General features: G+C 32.1%; 1 protein-coding gene across 1 annotated transcript; it reads right to left on the minus strand.

Moving 5' to 3' along the window:
- Positions 1-10,126: 10,126 nt before the first annotated feature.
- Positions 10,127-12,760, minus strand: LOC127735223 (toll-like receptor 4). Its single transcript, XM_052245340.1, has one exon. It carries the CDS (start codon positions 12,724-12,726, stop codon positions 10,237-10,239), a length of 2,490 nt encoding a protein of 829 aa, XP_052101300.1. The 5' UTR covers positions 12,727-12,760; the 3' UTR covers positions 10,127-10,236.
- Between the last annotated feature and the right edge of the window lie 2,610 nt (positions 12,761-15,370).

Below are 15,370 nucleotides of genomic sequence, written 5' to 3' on the forward strand. Positions count from 1 at the left end.
CCGAGGGTATCATCAGATCAGTAGTCCATGCTTCGGCACTTACATGATTCATAATGTACCTTTCTTAGATTCTCTGTTGATGAATTTGGAAATTATCTAGACACTGAAGTTCCAACTCCCGTAGGCAAAGTTGACCTCAGATTGATTTGACTATTCTAATAGGTACTTTTTGGTCCTATCGCTTCTGTGGTATTTTAGTATATATACACCCTTGAATTTCAAATGTTTCAGATTTTTAAGCGTTCATGATGAAGGTAAAAATGTAAATGGTGGAAAGGGCTTCAGACACATCAAATTTATATACATGTAGTGTTATTTTCATTATTTTTGGCGATGAATTTTTAAGATAAAGAAGGTTAATTAGGAAAAGCGCCTCAAACGCAGCAAAGTCGGGTACTGTCGGGAATTCATCATACATATCAATTCAAAAAATGTTTCCTGAAAAGCACTTAATTGCACAAGGGGATTAGATCAATTGATATAATATCAGTACATTGATTTAAAATGTTGTTACCGATAAAAATTCTTACAAATATTAGACTAATAATCGGATTTGTACTAACATGAGCAACAAGACAGGTGCCACATGTGGAGTAGGATCTGCTTACCCTTCTGGAGCACCTGAGATCACCCCCAGGATTTGGTGGGGTTCGTGTTGCTCAGTCTTTGGTTTTCTATGTTGTGTTTTGTGCACTGTTGTTTGGCTGTGTGTGTTTTTTTTTTGCCATGGCGTTGTCAGTTTATTTTCGACTTGTGAGTTTTAATGTCCCTTTGGTATCCTTCGCATCTCTTTAACAAAAGGCGATTTTTTTTTATAAACATACTATAATTCCAAAGAAAAGATCTACTGTCAGATATTATATTTTCCCATGTCTTATGATATCAATTAAAATCTTAGTATTAAAATGAGTACACTTTTGTTTTAATGATGAAAGTTTTCCAGAAGAAGAAAAAAGTGTACAAAACAGACTTTGATGAATATTGTTCTGACAAAATAGTTTGTAATGAAGCATTTCATTACAGGATGTTATTATATTTCCGTTTATCTCAGTGAAATATGCAATAAAATGAATGGTAATTAACACGGTGCTCTTCGCAAATGTAGAAAACAAGATTTATCAATCGCTGTTCATAGACAAAATATTGCAAAATTATAGTCAACATGTTGTTATTATCGATAATTCGTCGTTTAGTTTATTTCCGGTTTGTTTGTACTTTAGTGCAGGCATGGAAAGCAGTCATACAATAATAAATAAAATGTGAAAGTATGATAAAAGCCGTTACATAGCCCTGTAAATAGTAAATTCTTCAATTCTTTTCAAACTCTTATTTAATAAATGAATAACTGGATATAAAGTACAGAAATACCAGTTATGCTGTTACTATGACGTCATAAAAATGTTAGCACGATACGTTTTACACGTAGATTTGAGCAATAGCCTTGACCAAACATACAAGTTACTCACATCAACATTGTCATATAAGATATCTTGTATGAAAATGCTAGACATCTAAGTCCTTGGTTTTCTATATTGTGTTTTGTATACTGTTGTTTGTCTTTTGATCGTTTTTCATTTTTTTGCCTTGGCATTGTCAGTTTTTTTTTCTCGGCTAATAAGTTTGAATGTCACTTTGATATCTTTCGCCTCTCTTTTGTAGCATAATATATCTTTTGGTAAGGATGCGGCTGTAAATATAAATGAAACGATCTAAAAAAAAATACAATTGACAATTAAGTTGAAACCTTAAAGCGAATCTGTCAGACAAATTTCAAAAATATATCTTAATGCAAATGATATTCTAGATAAATGTCTTTAAAAATCTGCAGGTCGTTTATTGAATAGATTTATAATACTAAGTCTGGTCCATTTTCGAAGGAATTGTTATTTTAAAGTTAGGAACCAACAAGGATTTTCATTCCCAGGCATATATGACCTAAGTCAGATTTGCACAACTGTTATGTTTTTTTGTAATATCATTTGGTTTCAAATTCTCTTCAATTTCGTACAACTGTTTTTGTTCGAGCGCCACTGAAGAGTTAATTATAGAGGAAACGAGCGTCTGACATATTACATTATAAACCTGGAATTTGTTTAATGAGTAGACAGAACTACTGACATGAACCATTATTGATGCAAGAAGTTTCTATATCTACTGTCCATAAACATCTCTCGAAAGCTTGAGGCTTTTCTTCTTACAGGCATACATGGCTATGGTAAAATTTTTAAAATGTTTTTTTATCTTCAACGTTCTTGATTTGAACTTTCAATTATACAAAAAATATTTAAATTCGAGTAACAAAAAGGTCTGAGTCTTTCCATTTGCTATCCCAGATCAGGAACCCCCTCAGTAATTGTAGCATGTGAAGTCTTTAAATGTTTTTCATTATTTAAAATTGTTTTTCATGGCAGATCTATGATTGAATCTATTAAATTAAATCACAATTTTATAGAATCGGGACGATTCATAGCTTGACATAATGTTTATACACCTGTCTTTTTTTAAGAATGTTTGTTACCCCCTAGTCGTCGTATGGTTGTTTTTATCGCTGGGTCCCTGTCTTATAAACATAATCCGTACACCTCATTTTGGCTTTTATTCATACTGATGTAGACAAAACGTTCTAAATTATTTTAATCCTGGTGACTTTGACGAGGTTATTCTAAGGTGGACATTTTGAGAAAAAAGGGTAACTTTCGTTACTAAATGTAAAAAAATATTCATTTGAATTCCAATATAAAGGTAGCAACCAGTCTAAAATGGAATAAAAATAAATATCAGATAGGCAAAAATTTAAACAAGTATTGCCAATCACGAAAATTTATTTTTTTGTGAATGGAAAAAAGTGCTACAACGCTATAGAATATTCATAAAACAGAATCTGGACAGTTTCCATCTTAATTTGTTTTGTCAGTCACCTTTGATCAAGAATAAAATAACAATATATTCAGTTTCCTATTATTACAAATGATAAGTATTATAAGCATATTGCATTACTATCTAATATTGAAAAACAAATATCTACTAAATGTCAAAAAAATGTGCTAAACATATTTGAAATGTGTTTGAAGAATGCTTTCAAAGGGAGCACAAAAGAAATAAAAGATTTAGGAAGACTATAATCCTTCTGAAGAGAACATTTAATAATACAATAAATTGGGAATAGCTTGTATTACTAGTAAATGCATAAAGAAAATTAGGTTTACGTTAAAGACAAATGCAATTTGTTTGATTTTGACACTTTTTATGCGTTTGTACGTTATACGTGTAAATGTCTGCAAAGTAATTGGTAATTCCTCTTTTGAAATGAAAATACCGAAATAATACTTAAAATCATATTACGTATTTTACTTATAACAAGCAAACACTGGTACAGATCCCGTAAAAATAATCACAGAGATCGTTAATAGTAAATGTGGTCACTATAGAGAAATCAAAAGTCTAATATTTGACAAAAAATTTAGACCTTTTTTTTTGTTAACAGGCACTGAATACAGGTGAGCCATCGTAGGACATTGCATTTTCTTGTGAAGCACACACATACTAATAACAGTTTTCTTGTGAAGGCTACACATACTGATGGATGATTTCTTGTGATACACGCATATACTGCGTGAAATTTTCTTGCGAAGCCCCTCATACTTACTAGATTTTTTCAGTTGAAGCCTACCCATACTGCTGGAAGTTTCATGTGGAGCCAACAGATACTGCTCGAAGTTTTCTAGTGAAGCGTAAACATGCTTCTCGAAGTTTTCTTGTGAAACCCACACAAACTGCTGGCCGACGTTCTCTTGTGAAGCACACACATACTGTTAAAAAATAATCTGTGAAGGCCACACATATACTGCGTGAAGTTTTCTTGTGAAGCACACATATACTGCGTGAAGTTTTCTTGCAAAGATAGATACTTACTAGATTTTTCTTGTGAAGCCCATCAATACTGCTGGAAGTTTCTTGTGGAGCCAACAGATACTGCTCGAAGTTTTTTTGTGAAGCGTACACATGTTGCTCGAAGCTTTCTTGTGAAGCCCACACATACTAATGGCCGAAGTTTTCTTGTGAAGCACACACATATTGCTGGACGTTTTTTTGTGAAGCACTCATACTGCTGGAACTTTTCTTGCACTCATACTGCTGGAACTTTTCTTGCACTCATACTGCTGGAAATTTTCTTGCACTTACTAGTATACTGATGGAATTTTTTTCTAGCACTCATACTACTATGTTTTTTTTGTGAAGCACGCATGCTGCTTGCAAATTTTTTGCGAAACCCACACATACATGTACTGCTTGAAGTTGTCTTGTGAAGCCCACACACACTGATGGGAATTTTCTAGTGAAGTCATACATAATGGTGGTTGTTTTCCTTCGAAGCCAGCACATACTACTGGAAGTTTTTTTGTGAAGCACACAGACTACTGGAAGATTTCTTATAGAGCTCACATATATTTTTGAAAATGTTCTTGATAAGCATGCATTATGTAAAAGTTTCATTGCGAAACCCACACATATTGGTAGAAGTTTGCTTGTGAAGCCCACACATACTGTTGGGAGTTTCTTGAAAAGCCCACACATACTTCTGGGATTTTAACTGCGAAGCCCATACATACAGCTGGAGTTTTTATTGTGAAGCACACATATAATACTAGAAGTATTCATGTGAAGCTCAAGTAAACAGCTGAAAGTTTTCTAGTGAAGTCCATACATACCACTGTATGTGCGTTATAGATAAATTATTTAAATATACTACTGTGCCATTTCGAGAATGAGAAGATGAGATAAAAGTCAGAAGAAGGCAAGGGGAAATAAGAAGAAAAAGAGTCGACAAAAGACACACACAACTACCATGACCACAAGAAAAAAAAAACAAAAGACGAAAGACGAACAACGGTCTACTAAACTAAGGATTGAGCAACACAAATACCCACAATTAAAACCCAGTAGTCAAGTCAGGTGTTCTAGAAGGGTTTGCATTTCCTGCTTCACTAGTAACCTCCATCGGGTTTAAATCCTGTAAATGATAGTCGGTGATATGGCTTCATACAACATACAAACAAATTGGTACATATATACTTACCTGTTTTCTGTTTACCAATTTTATAAATCAGCAGTGCTTGTGAATTCTCTGACCCTAAAGTATTACAGAAAATACAATGACAAGAACAGAACATAAAGAAATAAAGAGCTGCGCCATGAGCGCATGATACGCCCGTCGCTTTTTTCAAAGAATAAAGTTCCATAACTCCTCAATGTCATATTAGAAATTTATAAAAAAAAACTAAATGGAGATAATAGATATAAACTAGTCACCAAAGTTTCATGAAAACTGCTCAAAGCGCTTTTGAATTATTGGAAACGTAAAATCTAAAATTTATAAAAATCGAAAAGGAGCTTACATCAATAGATATAAACTATTCACCAAAGTTTCATGAAAACTGCTCAAAGCGTTTTTGAGTTACTGTCCGAAAACTGAAAAATCCCCCTTTTCTAATGAATAAAACCCCATAACTCGGAAACGTAAAATCTAAAATTTATAAAAATCGAAAGGGAGCTCACGTCAGTAGATATCAACAATTCACTAAAGTTTCATGCAAAATGTTTAAAGCGTTTTTGAGTTATTGTCCGACATGTTGACGACGGACGGACGGACGGACAACGGTATACCATAATACGTCCCGTAAACGGGCGTATAAAAACCAAACCGAAATTAAAAGCAGAGAAACACGAACCTCTTTTAATAAAAGTCGGGTTGGAACAAGGGTAAACAGATCTCCATCCACAGGTTTATCACGAAGAGTAAAGTAAAATCACTAAATTATCATTAGTCCCATATAACACAAATATTCCATTAATTTAGATATTCAGGACGAAAACAAATTAACCATAAATACAATTATGTGGATTCCTTTATTTACGTTGGTATCAATTTTCACGGATTAAGGAAAAATATATGTTTCCGTTGATATTTGATGTAGTTGTTTTACAAATGTTTGAATACAAGGCTACAGAAAAATTGTAATTGGTTGAACACATAGATTCGTTGTTCACCTGTACCCGTGCAACCCACTAAGATTTATAGCCCGCGAATAATAATGAATCCACAGTAGTAATAAATAAGTTATGCAAGGTAGGTCGACCGGGATAAAGGGCGGGGATTTTGGACTGTCACTGTAAAAATTAGGTTATGTTGGGATAGGGCAAAACAAGAACCCTTGCAAAAAATCAACTACGATTCCTTAGCGAGTTTTTGCAAGGGTTCTTTAGCGTGCACAGAGTATGAAACTCACCTTAGACAAGCCATCGGAATTGGAGACCGGACATGGCTGCGTATGTATTCATGCCGCTCAGCCAATTGGACGCCTCACTTTAACAAGGGTATTACTGCCGGACGGGATAAATCCAGAGATGATTATTTTTTCATATCCTAATCAACTGTTGGGTTTCTAAAGCAAAAAAGCAATTGAACTTGACCAAATTGGTTCACTTACTTATTCAACATAAGTAATTACTAAATGAACTTTAACACTTGACAGTGATAATTCTAAAGACGCACATTTTCTAAAATCAAATCCACTTCCCGGCGTATTTCCTGGTGTCTTCTAGTATTTTATATTAACTGTGTCATATGGTTGTGGTAACGCTAAAAGATAATGTAGGCAATGACAAAATCGAATGAATACATCCAGTTCACAATGGAGAAGACGTTCTAAGTTGCAAAACTTGTGTCTGGTCCTATTGTCATTGTTTATGGACAATAAAATATGTTTAAACTAAACAGTTCACAATTATTACAAAATTTTCTTTAAACCAACTTCAGTTGAAAGAAAGATAACTCTGGTAAAAAATATAGTAGGTCTGAAGTCGTTTTATTCAATATTTGTTTTCTTCGAAAATTATAGTAATCGAGACATTTACTTCCCTAGACTCTTATATTTTGAGATCCAGCTCCACAGAAAACTTTGTAAAATCGAACAGCTTTCGGTTTGACATGTTATGGGTTACTGAAGTTGAAGTAAACGTTTAGGCGGAATTTTTTATTTGTATGAAAATTATACGCATTTAAAACTCATCAATTAATATATAGTGTACATAAAATGCGATGTAAAAAAACGGTGGGAGATACCAAAGTGACAATCAAAATTCATAATTGGAGGAGAGACCGACGAAACCATGACAAAAATATGAAAAACGATGTACATGTATTACAAAATACTACATAGAAAACTAAACTACGAGTACTCTTACATGCAAATCGATGCTTTAATTGTGTTTATTGTTTTATGTTAGTTGGTTTATTTGAGCTTCGTACCGATTTATTAAGTTTAGCTATTTCCAACTGATTTTTACAGTTTGTGTTTATGTTGTGCTGTAACAGCACTGTCCCAGGTTAGGTGAGAGCTGAGCGCTCACAGACGTGTTTAACCACGCCATATTCTTAATGTGCCTGTCTAAAGTCAGGAGCCTATAATTCAGTGGTTGTCGTTGGTTTTCGTATTTGTATTTTTGTAAATTTTATTGTACAAATTAGACAGTTAGTTTTCTCGTTGTTGAAGATACGGTGACCTATTGATAATTTTATCTGAACTCTGATAGATAGTTTTGTCTCATTGGCAATCATACCACGTGTGCTTATTTTTATACAGACTGAACATCACGAACCCTACCATTAACCGGGATAATCACGGGTGCTCCGGAAAGATCCAACAGTTCCTGTTCAGCATGTGGTAACTAAAAATGAATTCTCCTTCACTTTAAAGGGAAAACGGTACTATTTATTCTGCCATAGGCGACAATACTAACATTTTCTAAATTTACCACTTTTTATAATAAAAACCTGGACAAAACAGTTATGTGTGGTGTGAGTACTTTATTACTCTGTTTTAAAAATTGAAGCCAAATAGTATCATGACCAACTTCCAACGGAGCTTGTTTATGTTACCCATGCCCACCGTCATTTTACACCAAATTTATGAAATTTTGGAAGTCTTTTAGAATAATTCTCTAGAAAATATTTCAATGGGTTTCAAAATTTATATTGTAAATATACACACTTCAGTTATTCATAGATAAATAAAAAAAATATATTGTACCCTTACATCCAATCACAGCGCTCCTAAGTTGACTTCCTTCACCTGCCTTGGGTACACAAAAGGCCAACCTAATGCTGGGAAATGTAATAGTACTATTTTCCCTAAATTGATAATGGATGTTTCACAAAATTTTAATTGATTGTATCTCAAGAAGTATAAATGCTACATCTTCATCGAGATCTAAAATACATACACAAAAATCCGTATACCTCCTTATAAAGTATACTTAGACTAGTGTTTTAAGTTTTACATCTACGGGGATCACTAACGTCCTTAACTAAAACAATAAGGGTCTCATAAAAACAATTTGTATAATACTGCGCATCAGTTTAAGACATGAAAATATGGTTTTAAAATGGAGTAAATAACAACATAACTCTCTCAGGCAAAGTTAGTTGAACTAAGATGGATTTGGCTATCTTTTTGTGCTTTGTTGTCAGATAGCTCCTGACGTATTTATAAAAAGTACTCATACATTATTAGCTTTCAACTTTTTTGGTTTAATCGCGGTCCTGGTGAAAGAGAATCCCGAAAAAAAGCGCTCCAGACACACCAAATCTTTTAGTGTTATTTTCATTTGGGAGCAGTGGAATAAAAAGTACGAAACATTAACCGAAAAAGCACTTCTTGTGTGTGTTATCGTTAACGTAGTGTATCATTATACGAAGGAATGTTCCACGGGAATGTGAAAAATATGATCATATTCATAAAATTACAATATGCATCATATGAAATTATATCGTAGTTAAAGGTCATTGCGACAATTATAATATTAAGATCATATGATTTTATGAATGAGGCCCTTTAGAACAAGATACGTAAATCACTATCATCGGAAGAAGATAATATGTCACCCTCTTGTAAGACGAATATTTCAGACATGTATTGTTGTTACATGCGGAAACTGTAACATGAAAGTCAAGTGGTTTCTTTCTGTCTCGAGTATTTGTACAGCTTCAAGTAGAGTAAACTTTTTTTTTATATTCTTAAACAGTTCTTCAATTATTTACTCCAACTGCTCTTCACATGAAAATAACACTTTATTACAGTGACATATAGTTGCTAACTTCTAGTCATGTTGATCTCTGTTGGATAGTTGTCTCATTGGCAATCATATCACATCTCCTTATATTTCAAACTGTCAACTGAGTCAAAAATTGCTTTTCGGCCACTGGACATGAAACCCTCAATTCATGCTATATCCATAATATGTTCCATGATATTTCTGATGGTCAAAACTTTTCCAAATTCCAAAACTTTTTCTGTGTGGTACATGTTGCAGACTGCTGTTTGTCTTTTCGTCGATTTTCTATTTGGCCATGGTGTTTTTAACCTTTTTTTTTTGACTGAAGATTTTTTATCGTCCCTTTGGAATCATTCGCCTCTTTTTTAATTTTGTTTATTTATAGTTTTCAATAATATTATATTATATTAAGCAAACACGCAAACATTTCTAAAAAACCTTCATTTAAGGGAAGTGTAATTAAAACACTTATAAATGATCGATTGATGGATTCAGTAATATTTGCATTTTTGTAGAATTAATACTGCTGATAATTTTGGCTGTTAACGATTTCTGCCTCACCTTGAAAGATAATAAGCAAAAAATAACTAAAATTTGTCAAAAACCTTAATGTAATAGGAATAACTTCTATAAAAGGGTCGATTGATTATTTAACTCATACTTGTACTTTTCTAGATCTCATGGTTTCTGTCTATTATACTTTTCAATATAAAAGGTAAAAAAGTTATAATAGGTTAAAAAAAATCGTTATTAAGGACGATAACTCCAATAAGAATTGTTCTGTCATTTTGAGAATTTGTGCGCCTGAAGATTTTCTCTATGTTTAATTGTTCTTAAGATATTAGACAAAAACGCCAAAATTGTTAAAAAATTATTATTTAGGGACAAATATAACTCATATACACAGTTTTGATAGAAATGGTCAGAGAATAGATCATATTCTTAGCATTTTCCCTCGTGTTAGACTTCTATATCTATAGTAGTTTTCAAGATACATGTACTGGACAATTAATTGCATTTTTCACTTTTATTTTATTTATTTACATGGCGGTCATGTTGGTTGGTTTGCCGGGACAAAACACAACTATTTGAATTTAATGATGACTGTCTAAAATCTTTGACTTATGTAATGATGGACTGATACAAACGCTTCCAAAATAAATGTTGAAATTGCGGAGTATTTTCTTCTGAAACGTATTCGTCAGCTTCTAAACAAGTTACATTGTTCCAGATCCTTAGAAGAGATTTTGGCATGTCCTCTGGTGGAATTTTTTCAACTAATATCACAATAAGAATATCTTTATTCTCTCTAAACATTCGCATTCTTGCCATGTCCAATTCATATTCGCACCAAGTACTTTTCAGAAAACTTTTACCTACGATCAAAATAACTTTCTTACTTTGTGAAATTGCATCAAAAATATTATCTACTATAAGACTTCCAAGAGCAAAGTCTCGGTCATGCAAACACAAAGATAACTTCTTTTCTCCTTCGAGGAATGTCGTAAGCGGTCCACATACCCATCTGTAATTGTCATTGTGGTATGCGACAAAAGCACTATATTTGTAGTCGCTTTGTTCGTCTAGTTTAGAATACATCCTGTATCTCCTCCGTATGACAAGGTACCAATATTGAAGAGTTATTCTATATTTGAACACAATACTACTGATAATAATAATGATAATCAGCAACAGCGTCAAACATACAGACGCTATCAGCCAGAATTTTGATACACACTGCTTTGTCAATTCATCTATATTTTGTAAAGCGTAGGCTGTAGTTTTTTTACTCCCATCTATGTAACCGCACGAATAGTTACCGCCATTATCTAATTGGATCTTTGTTTTGAAAAGCCATTTTATAAAATCAAGTGATTTACAATTGCATTGTAATAAGTTGTGATCAAGACGAATTTTCAAATTCCCCTCGATCCTACTATCAAGTTCATCAAGGTCTTTCGTTATTTTTTCATCAAAACCAATTATTTTATTATTCTCTAAATTGATACAACTGAGATTTTTGAATTCAGTTATCTTAAATGGAAAATCATCAAAATTATTATTTGACAGATCTACAGAATAAAGCAAATTATACTGAGATCGAAGTAATTTTGGATTTAAATTTTCTAATCCATTTCCAGAAAAATCGATAATTCTTAATTTTTCCAAACCTTTAAGGAATATCCCACTAATATCATGTTGTAGTCCAATATTTAAATTTGCATTCCTACTCTGTAATTCTCGTAGATTCTTAAACGATGATATGAGTTTCGGGTTTAGTATTTTACAGTTAAAACCAGACATCCCAAAGAATTGTAAATTGTCCAAACCAGTAAGTATACCATCACAATTACTGAAAGGTGTCCAGTTTACATCAACATATACAACATGACTACCGAATTTGAAGTTGACATTCGCCAATGGAGTACTACGTATACTTAGTCCTGATGCGTATAGTCGCTCTAAACTAGGTGGCAAAACTACAGTATATGATATAGAATTCATCAAATCATCTAAATAATAATCCTCACTTTTGTTTTCACTATTAGGGCCTAGTGCAGTTGGTTCTTGTTTCGATATGTCAAGATCTTTTAGAACTGAAAGTTTAAATATTTCAAAAGCTGTTTGAGGATCCCCGTAGATATTATTCCGAGAGACATCAAGTTTCTGTAAACAGTTCTTATATTTCATCCTTGAAATTGACCCTCCCTGAATTATGCAGATTTGATTGCGACTAAGGATTACTTCTTCAACGCAAACATCACCAAGATATGAAAAAGCATCTCTAGATATTATATCAGCACCTGTTCGAGAACGGTAATTTGATGAAAAATCAATCAGCGACATGTTTCTGTCCCTTAAACTGCTCAGTACTACAAGAAGGTCGGAAATTCGTATAAAAATACTTCCAATTATTGTAAGTGAACGAATAGACTGAAATGGCGCTAAGGTTCCTGGTTGAACTTTTTTCAATCTACAATTTAAATAAAGATTTAGAATTGGCAATCCTTTGAAGCTCGTGAACGTGTCATTTTGTAATTCATTTATCGAACAAGGATCCAAATTTAAACTATTTAGCCTAGTCAAATACTTAAATCCGTTTCCAAATACAGCTCCATTAATGCCACTCATGAATAAAGTCTCAAGATTTGTTAAATCTCGAAGAACACTATCAGGATATTCCTTTGAAATGTGAAATAAATTTGAAACAATATTCAAGTACTGTAATTTTGAAACAGGTCGAAATAATCCTGGACGTAACGATTCATTTTCCAAAAAGTTTGATGAAAGATCTAAATACTTGAGGGAGTCTAGTCCAGAAAATGCACCAACCTCAAATAATGTGATTTTCGATGATTGTAGATACAACGTATGCACCTTTACTAGCCCATCGAAGGAATTGTTCGAAATTAATGTCAACCTATTCCCAGATAAATTGAGAATTGTTGTTTCCCTCGGTATATTTCTTATTGGAATTCTTCGTAAATTCTTTAACGAACAGTCGCATGTAATGTCTGTTTTAGATTTTGTAATCCTACAATGAGTTGTTAAAGAGCATTTAAAAAATACAAATAAATACAAAAAGACGATAAAATTCATTATCTCCCTCATCAACCAAGCATGTTAAGACAACGTAAATACAAAATTCATTACTAATCAGCAACAAAAATCCGGAAACGGAAACACTTATTTCTTATGTCAATGTCGTGTAGAATTCATTATGAATAAATCACTTTCGATCACTGTGGACATAAGTAGCTTAATTTATACTGACTGAGCAAAAGAAGTTTAGCAACGAATATTTTCAATTTTAGATTTCAAAATTAAACTATACTTCTAAAAAATAAAAATAAATAGATTGCCGTGACAAAGAAAATAAACCATAAGGTGCAATGTTTACTCGACCAAAAAATTATAAAAAAGTTATTTCCACTGCTTAAATATTTTTTAATTTAAATTTCGTAATTAAGATATTTGTAACTTAACTTTTTTACTCAGTATATATGAAACTGAACATTTGATACTGTAGATGTTCAACGAAATGGATTCGTCATGATTGGTGCAGCGGGTCATGACATTTTTCGGATTCCTCTGAACGATTGTCTATTAAGTTCTCAAAACTAGAAACTCTTGGAATTCTAGTCACAATAAATGATCACCATTATAAAAAAAAATTAACTGTAAAGTTAGTTGAATGTTGCTATGCGAACAAAGTGATGACGAACCTACAATTTTGTTTTTTTTATTTTGTTTCCCTTTTTTTTTGAAAACTATAATATTCAAAGAAAAACTGTAAAAACCAAAGGGATTAACAAGATAAGAGCTGCAAGTATGTCAACATCATGGAATCGATCTAATCAATTTCTTTTGAGAGTAATTGCCTTTATATCAGATTCTTTACCCCAGTCTGGCTATTATTTTTAAACTTATAATAAATAGAGAGAAACTGTAAATAGCAAAAATGATTAGCAAGGTAAGATTTACAAATAAATTAAAGAAAAAAGATTGCCAATCAACTCCTCATAGGAGTTATTGCCCTTAAAAGACGATTTTTACACACATATTTCGTTTATTTGAATATCTTGAAATCGATAACATGTAGGGAGTAACCTTAAGCATAAAACCATGATATATAAATTAAGATATTGAGAAAAATATCAACACAGGAGTTATTCCCATAAATGACTATTTTTGCGCATTTTTGCATGTTTTGGTAATTTCCCTTGAAAACTTTTATAAGTAGTTATTTATAGTAGAAATCAGCAACAAATGGTCAGATAGGTAAGATCTACAAATGAACAAACATAACTGACTGTTGGTAAAAAATTTATTAATTTCTCAAGTGAGCGATTAAGGCTTTTAGGAACCATTTGCTTTTATGTTTTATACCTGATATTCAACATAAAAGTTGATCCACATTCGTCCAAAATAGATTCAATGCATTACATTCATTTGAACTTTGTTGAATTATTTATGTGTAATTCAAATATCAATTGTATATATAATGGTTGACAATTTAAGGCTAATAAGTTATTTCAAAAAGATACAATTTTTGCTCAATTACAATTTCCAAGTGATATCTACGAGTTTCACTATAAACCATGAAGTCAAATGTGGTTGTTCTAATTCTCTAATATATTCTTGCAAAATTGAAGATACAGTTTTTTCTATACCATGTTCATTTTTAGATTCCCACAATTAAGCCGAATATAAAAAAAATATATGAACAAGACAGTTAAACAGTTTAAATGGGTATATTGTATAAAGGCATACATAAAAATGCCTTTAGGCATTTAAGGTTTTTTTTTTGCGTTTAGATATATACGTGGCCAGAATATTTAAAAAAAAAATGTAATCATCTGGTCATATATTTATTATATAATTTATAAGTGTATTATTGCTGCTTACCTTTTCTCTACTTAAAAATAGTACCGCGTACTTACGTTTTCCTAATTTTAAATCTAAGTCGTCATATATAATAATACTGCTCGAATTCAATGAAAATGACGAAGGTTTAAGTTCTGATAATGAGAACATCCCGGAAGAATTAATCATATTTTAACTGCATAATGAAGGAAGAGGAAATTAATTAAGCAATATATGTATAAGTAATTTGAAAAATCAAAAATCTGACTGAAAGTGAATTAAACGCATATTCTTAAAAAGTTCTGTCAACACTCTTATTCCTGTATATATAATTCTATTTCATTCTATTTTTTTCATATTTTTATTTTGTTGTAATACTAGCAAATGAGATATTGGAACATTGGTCACGATATTCAATAACAAGAATTCTATGTCGAATCCGGGTTACTAAGGTGTGACATTGAGTTATTGTTTAAGTCAACTATTTTCGGCTATCCTGAATAAGAGACTTGGAAAATTATCAGATCATCCCTTATGTCAAGCTCACAAACAAGGTTCCGTAAAAGGAAACTCATTTATCAATTCAATATCTGGGTCTTTATTTTTCCTAGCGGAAAACTCTATAGTACATTTTTTTTTAATTTAAATCTCCTTTTGATACCGTAATGGAGACAAGAGCTTTGGCATAAATTACCCAAAAATGGTATCAGGTGTAAAAATATAACTGCTTTTTTTCAAATTTACAATCGCTTTTATAAATCTTCCAAAATAGATTTACTACTGCTTTTCGAAAGTTTTCAAACGTCGTTTGCAATTTTTGTTAAACCAGTTAATAGTGAGTATTTGACAGGAATTACAAAGAAAAAGTCTTCTATTTAATCGATGGAGA

The sequence above is a fragment of the Mytilus californianus genome, unplaced genomic scaffold (genome assembly GCF_021869535.1).
Source record: "Mytilus californianus isolate M0D057914Y unplaced genomic scaffold, xbMytCali1.0.p SCAF_3, whole genome shotgun sequence".
NCBI lineage: Eukaryota > Metazoa > Mollusca > Bivalvia > Mytilida > Mytilidae > Mytilus > Mytilus californianus.

What these genes read in the sequence shown, in the direction of transcription:
- LOC127735223 (XM_052245340.1), bottom strand. Translation starts at nt 12,726, where the DNA reads ATGAGGGAGATAATGAATTTTATCGTCTTTTTGTATTTATTTGTATTT.